Source organism: Electrophorus electricus, chromosome 3 (assembly GCF_041902795.1).
Source record: "Electrophorus electricus isolate QZ-2024a chromosome 3, ASM4190279v1, whole genome shotgun sequence".
In the NCBI taxonomy this organism is placed as follows: Eukaryota; Metazoa; Chordata; class Actinopteri; order Gymnotiformes; family Gymnotidae; genus Electrophorus; species Electrophorus electricus.
In genome coordinates, this window is record NC_137499.1 from 37,606,991 (window position 1) to 37,614,490 (window position 7,500).

Genomic DNA, 7,500 nt, shown 5'->3' on the forward strand with positions numbered 1-7,500 from the left:
CCTGCTCTGGGTCCCCCAGGCACCGCCCCTGCCGGGCCCCGCTCCGCCCTTGACGGCTGGCTCTGAGCCGCCTGCTGCTGCTGCGGCATCACCGTGGCCACGCTGGTGGGAGGGACCGCGGCGCTGTAGCCCCGCCTCAGCCCGGCCGACCTCGCGGCCGCGCTCCCTGCGGGCTCTGCTGTGTAACCCACCGCTTTCCTGGAGGCAGTCCTGCCGGGGACGGAGGCGTGCGCCTGGGCATGGGAGTACATGCTTGCATGGTCGGCAGCTCCAGAGCCCGTCGGGGGACCAGGGGACCTGTCTCTGGGTCCGTGAGTGGCGTGAGACGACTGAGAGTAAAGCTGATAGTGGGTGGAGGTGGAGGTAGACTGGGACACGGAGACCGTGGGTTGCTGAGACGCTTTACCCCTCCAACCCATAGGGGGTGCCGAGGAGAAAGGAGGGTCAGGGGGCGCCGTGGTTGGGGGAGGGGGGATGTCATCTGAGCCGGGGACCGAAAGGCTTCGTGCGAACTTCATGGCCGGAGGATGAAGGAACTGCTTCTCTTCTTCAGGAACCCCTGCAGAACAAGACATGAAGAGAGTGAGAAGAAGAGAACAAGGGAAAATAGGATTGAGAGAGAATGAGCGAGGGAGGAGAGAGAGAATGAGGGAGGGAGGCAGGAGAGAGAGAATGAGGGAGGGAGGCAGGAGAGAGAGAATGAGGGAGGGGGGAGAAAGAGAATGAGGGAGGGAGGAGAGAGAGAATGAGGGAGGGAAGAGAGAGAGAATGAGGGAGGGAGGAGAGAGAGAATGAGGGAGGGAGGAGAGAGCGAGAGAATGAGGGAGGGAGTAGAGAGAGAATGAGGGAGGGAGGAGAGAGAGAGAATGAGGGAGGTAGGAGGGAGAGAGAATGAGGGAGGGAGGAGAGAGAGAGAGAATGAGTGAGGTAGGAGAGAGAGAATGAGGGAGGGAAGAGAGAGAGAATGAAAGAAGAAGGCGATAGAGAGGGTTACAGCGTAGTGGAGCTCAAACAAAATCTCAAAAAACAGACATGGAAAAAAACAAATGAGAGAAAGGGGATAGAAATGTGGGATGAGAGAAAAGGAAACCAAAGATGGGAGAAGGTCACATAAAGAGTGACCCAGTACACCCACTGGGCCCAAGGCCAGGGTCTGTCTGTCTGTCTGTCTGTCTGTCTGTCTGTCTTTCTGTAGGCTTTTCTGTGAGTTGTCTGTCTGCACAGTCAGGGCTCTCAGGGTCAGGACAGACCTGTGTTGACTGAGCCATGGGTGTGTGTGCTCACTGTGCATCACTGCACCGGTGCACCTGCTACGAATTCTTGTGTGACTTTATGACTTTGATTTGACACAAAACGTGTACATACATAAAGGACTAAAGGGAGAGGCACAGAAGTGCAGTCGGAGTAGTACTACACGATGGTCTACAACTACTGTGTCATCTCAAACTACTATACTGTGGTCTAGTACTAAAATGTGGTTGTCTAGGACTATGCAGTGGACTTTGACAACAATATAGTGCAGTGGTCTAGTAGTATTATACAGTTTTCTAATAATAATATGCAGTGGTCTAGTACTACTATGCAGTGGTCTAGTACTGCTATGCAGTGGTCTAGTACTACTATGCAGTGGTCTAGTAGTATTATACAGTTTTCTAATAATAATAATAATATGCAGTGATCCAGTACTACTATACAGTGTTCTAGGTGTAGGTCTAGGTCTATGCAGTGGTCTAGTAGTATTATACAGTTTTCTAATAATAATATGCAGTGATCTAGTACTACTATACAGTGGTCTAGTACTGCTATGCAGTGGTCTAGTACTACTATGCAGTGGTCTAGTAGTATTATACAGTTTTCTAATAATAATATGCAGTGATCTAGTACTACTATGCAGTGGTCTAGTATTACTATGCAGTGGTCTAGTAGTATTATACAGTTTTCTACTAATAATATGCAGTGATCTAGTACTACTATACAGTGGTATAGTACTGCTATGCAGTGGTCTAGTACTATTATGCAGTGGTCTAGTACTACTATGCAGTGACCAGGGCTACTATGCAGTGGTCTCGTACTACTATGCAGTGGCCAGGGCTACTATGCAGTGGTCTAGTACTACTATGCAGTGGTCTAGTACTACTATGCAGTGGCCAGGGCTACTATGCAGTGGTCTAGTACTACTATGCAGTGGTCTAGTACTACTATGCAGTGGTCTAGGGCTACTATTCAGCATGCACTAAAAAGCCACCAGTTAGTCAGTGCGTTTATGCTGTTTATGCACTAGGAGGACTGAATTAAGCAAGGTACGTGTAATTATATAGCACCTCTCATTACTGAAGTCTTTCAAAATGCTTTACAAATTAGAAAATACATAGATAACTCCAAATAATTACATCATCCTGTAATTTAACTACTAATATCCTCAAATGTAGCCCCTTAACATCCAGAACTGAAATGCTGACAGCCTGAACCCTCTGATGAAACCCTCCCCCTCTGCACTGCTCCACTGCAAATCATAAAGGCACGGGCAAGATTTTCTGGGTTACTGCCGTGTGCTGCGGAGGAAGGCCGGGAGACAGACTGATCTACAGTAGCCTGGGAGAAACCATCCTGAACCTTGTGGGGGGCCCACCTGTTTCCCTCTACATGAATCCAGAGTGCCATTCCTCCAGCAGAAGATCACTCATGCATATGGGCGCATTAACCACATCAGTCGTAAGAGCTTTGCAGTTCTTATGTTGAAAGTTTAAATCTGTTATTTTAACTTTAAAAAGGTCAGCGCACTGTTAAATAATTTTAAATCGATTAACTCAATTTTTTACATGGTTTCTTCATTTATTTCAGTGCCCTGTACCACCTCCCTGACTCTGCCTCCATATCAGAATTTATTTACAGATATTTACAGATCCGAGCAAAAATGAAAATAGTGAGTTGAATAGCTGCTACATTTTGGTAATGATAGACTGGACCTGTGGTGCAAAAACCAAGTGAAAAACGCACAACATTCAGGTAAGTGTTGCTGTTTTGTATCCAACATCTAGTGCATCCAAAGCCAACCGAGTCAGGCTCTCTCGTAGCACAGGTACCCCAGACAGTGGTAGTACGGCGGCACAGACAGACAGGTGGGCACACAGATGAGGGGCACACAGACAGGCAGGCAGACGGACAGCCTCACCGATCGACTTCTGTCGTAGCATCATACCGTGCTGGGGGGCGTGGCCAGACACGAACTGGCCCCGATCATAGCCTAGCCCTGCCCCCGATGACGTCATCCCCATTCCTGATTGGTCAAAATTTGGCTGGTGGACACAAAAGTTTCGAGAAAGATGCGAAGTTTGTAATCTGAGCTATTCATTTTCATACCATCTCACAAAAGTTGGCAAACATTAGAAGGCCAAGTGATAAAAACTACAAAGAGAATCAGAAAGAAATTAAGAGAGAAATTAAATTATTCATAAGAATAATTCATAAGAAAGACAAGATTCAGAAAGACAAGTCACTATGGAAAGTATTCGTTAAATATCACTTTCTGGCCATCAGAGGGAGCTGTGACTCTGATAGTAGTAGCATGCATCTTCAGAAATTCTACAGATGACAAAGGACTTTAAACTGTTTTTTAAGCATACTACGGAGTAAACACAAGTTCGGTGTACAGTGTGACTGCCAAATGTTAATACCAGGATTTGCCATAATCTGCCTGTTCACACTCTTAAACATCAAAACATTAAACACCACTACAAACACATGCCCAAGTAAGTGTTACACACACACACACCTCATTGTAGAACCCTCTGCCTCTGTCACGCTTTACTCCTTGACTTCGTGACACCGGCGTCTCATTGGTGCTGATGGTCTGCTGAGCAGCAGCTAAAATTTCATCCAGTTTATCTGAGAATATGGGAGGGGCACTCACTGAAGTTACGTTTATCCCCAATGAGTTCAGCCAGAGCTTGTACCCAACACAGATTATGACACCAGTAGATTAGACGATAGATCAGACAGTAGATTGGATGGCACAATCACAAACAAAACCCCTGCAAAAACCTTTTAGCAGTTTCACTGACTTTATTCCTGCTAATGAGCAATTTAAGCACTAGCTGCACTAAGAGAGTACAGATCTGGACTACTTTGTCCAAATAACACAGTAAGTGCTGCAAAGAGAGATGCTTAAAAATGCATTTTCATTAGAACGATAAAAAGTTTAACGTGCTTAAATTTTAACCATCATGTACTGAGATGTAGTGAACAAAACCAGCAGAACTTACTCAGTGCCATTTGATAGACTGTCCTTTTCTTCTCTGTAGCTTGTGAGGTTTCAAACTCTGTAAAACACACAGAGGACTCGCACACATACCAAGCAATGATGACTCCAGCCTGTAAACAGATTTAGGTTCGTTCTCTCTCTCTCTCTCTCTCTCTCTCTCTCTCTCTCTCTCTCTCTCTCTCTCTCTCGCTCTCTCTCTCTCTCTCTCTCTCTCTCTCTCTCTCTCTCTCGCTCTCTCTCTCTCTCAGAGGCACGGGGACACACAAGTTTTACCTGTTTTTTTTTTCCATGGTGCTGAAGCTGTGAGGAGAAGCACACAGGACCCAAATGAGGCTCTGTAACTGTACTTACTGTAACAGCACTGTAACTGTACTTACTGTAACAGCACTGTAACTGTACTTACTGTAACAGCACTGTAACTGTACTTACTGTAACAGCACTGTTGCAGCAGCAGTAACCACTCTATCGTAACAGCACTATCATTGCAGTGAAAGCATTGTTACTGTAACACCAGTGACTGTGACACGTTTGTAAAAGATGTAACAGCACAATTGTGATAGTGCTATCATACAGCTGTAACTGCCTGACTGTAAACACACTGTTACAACAGCAGCCCTGTTTTAACAGAATTATCATAGCAGCAGTAACAGTCTTATACACGTGACGTCTACTCTGCCATCCTCACAACACACTTCTCTGAACACTGTCAGGCATGCACAAACAATGCTGCAGTATTTACATAAAACATTGTAGCATTTTATAGTACAGTGTTTTATACATCATTAGTTTACTGGGTCCTCCTACCTCTGTCGACTGTGCGGCATCAGACCGGACCGGCAATGGGAGGAAAAGGTTCATAGGTCAAAGGGGTTATGGCTTAGAGCACCAAGACATCACTCCACAAGGAGGAAGAGTTTAGAGAAGACACAGCTAAAGGACTGCATTAAATGTGTGTATGTGCTAAGTGAGCGTACGCGTATGTGTTAAGTGTTTGTATGTGTGTGTGCTTGACGGTGACATTCTTTAGGCATGTTGTCTAACTGTTTTGCCACACTACATTTTCCAGACGTGATGTGACATCAATAATACCATATTTAAATGGGGGAAAAAATCATGGGCGCGCACCACACCATACGGGAACCCCACCCCAGCAGGCAGGAGATGGCAGGACACTTCGGTGTTTGCAGGGTGAGAGGGTTCAGTGCGGGTGATGGAGTTTCAGAAAAGACATATGAGGCAGGACAGCACCTGACACTGGTCTCCAAGGTTATGGAGATGCGATGGTGGGAAGGTCACGTGAAGCCTACATACAGCTACACTGTTACATACAATCTGTACTCCACTGTTGCATACACTCCGTGCTTGATTCTAGGACAGTGACATGCAACAAGTTTTGCCAACTACTGTATATGTATACAATCGACATATTACATATAGTCTAAAGCTGCTTATTCTATTAGTCATTATTTCAGTGGTCATTTTATTGTTTAGTTGGCCTACATTGGGGATGGTGTGTGGGTGTCTGAAGAGAGCGTGTTTTGGGAATTGGAGGATAACTCCAAATGCAGGGTGTGTGGTGAATTTCACTGAAGAAAGCAAAAGGTTGAAAGAGTATCTATACAGTACTGATGGTTGCTTAGAGTGGGGGACTGTTTCTCTGTTTAACCTGATTTATTTAGTGTGTAGTGTAAACCTGAGAGGTACGTGTTTGTTAATAATCATTAATAATAATAATAATAATAATAATAATAATAATTTGGGATCAGTGGACTGCACTGAACTTTCACCATCTTTATGCTATGTCCCCAGCCCACACTGAGCATGCTCAGAACCGGTCCAGCCCAGCCAGCACAGACTCCCTTTCCAGAAACGCCCACCCCCTGCAGCGTTACTACGGCAACGCGCACACAGCACAGCCACCCAGGAGAGTGGGTGTGCAGTGGCCGCATGACCCACGAGGCGGGGCTTCGGTTAGGGGTGGGGTATGTTTTTAAGGGTGGGTGGGCTCGCTGGGGGGGGGGGGGGGGGGTTACCTGTGTGGGTACTGAGAGACACAGTGATGTGAATTCAGATTCTGCTTTCTCATCACAGCCACCTCTGTCTGTGCACATGTTCCTCTTCCATCCACATCTTTTTAAAATCTTTTTGTATTTTTGCTCCCACCATCTCTCTCTCTCTCTCTCTCTCTCTCTCTCTCTCTCTCTCTCTCTCTCTCTCTCTCTCTCCTTCTCTCCCACTCTGTCAAGTCAAGATGGCTTTGTTGGCATGAATGTGTGAAGTACAATATTGCAAAAGCACCAGAATTCCAGTCTCAGAAAATGAATGCACTTCAACATATTCAAAAGCTTATTAGTAGCTGCATTAATACATTTACCACCACCAGTAATTACAATAATTATTATTACAATAATGATAACAATAAACAGTGGTATCAGTATTAATTGCAGCTAATTTGCCATTAATAAATGAACAAGATAATAAGTAGCTAATATGTAAACACACTTCAAGGGGTTGGTGTGTGTGTGTATGTGAGTGTGTGTGCACGCATGTAGAGATGGTTTAGACACAAGAAGGAGAAGTGGGGAGGTTGCCACTGACCTCCCCCATCTCTCTCCCTCCTCCCCTCTCCTCCCTCACTCTCCTCCTCCCCTGTGTGTGTGCTCTTACCCATCTCCTCCAGCTCTGAGGTCATGGACTTTGAGCGCAGCGCGATGGCTGGCGTGCTTAGCCTCTTACTCTGCTGTGGGACTAGAGGGGTGAGAGACAGTGACAGAGAGACACATAAAGAGAGTGAGACTAAGACTGAGAGAGAGAGAGAGAGACGTCTGTCTACATCCTGTCCTGCATCCTCCCTGCATACTCTGGGCCAGGCGGCAGTGCCTCGGTCTCTCAGAAGCCTAAACGCCTCCGAGTGGATTCTGTGCAGCACCCAAAGGCTGAGAAATGACAAATGTCATCCATTTGGAATGTAGTCAAAGTGATCCTCCACCACCAATGCCAGGGATGTTACCGTAGCAACATGCGGCACATATGGCAGTAGGCTAATTGCTAATGCTAGCCAGAGCATCAGATACTCTGTTCTGTTCATTTTTTTACAGATATTCTGAGCACATTTGGGTTTAAATCACATAAATTTGTTTGTAGAGCCATCTTGATCATACATAAAGTGATACATGACCATGAGACAGCCTGAGCAGTGGTCATCATTTCTATTAGGCTTATTTGTCTTACATTTGCCA

General features: G+C 45.8%; 1 protein-coding gene across 1 annotated transcript in view; it reads right to left on the minus strand.

Annotated features, from left to right (window-relative positions):
- The window catches only part of shank1 (SH3 and multiple ankyrin repeat domains 1), a 98,995-nt gene that overhangs the window by 10,799 nt on the left and 80,696 nt on the right, over positions 1-7,500 (minus strand). The window contains exons 19-25 of the mRNA XM_035533005.2: positions 6,929-7,009; positions 5,066-5,074; positions 4,535-4,561; positions 4,263-4,319; positions 3,773-3,885; positions 3,173-3,296; positions 1-559 (exon numbers count right to left, since the gene is read on the minus strand). The exon at positions 1-559 is cut by the window's left edge and continues 3,045 nt beyond it. Of these exons, the coding sequence (XP_035388898.2) occupies positions 1-559; positions 3,173-3,296; positions 3,773-3,885; positions 4,263-4,319; positions 4,535-4,561; positions 5,066-5,074; positions 6,929-7,009 (970 nt within the window). The remainder of the gene's footprint in view (positions 560-3,172; positions 3,297-3,772; positions 3,886-4,262; positions 4,320-4,534; positions 4,562-5,065; positions 5,075-6,928; positions 7,010-7,500) is intronic.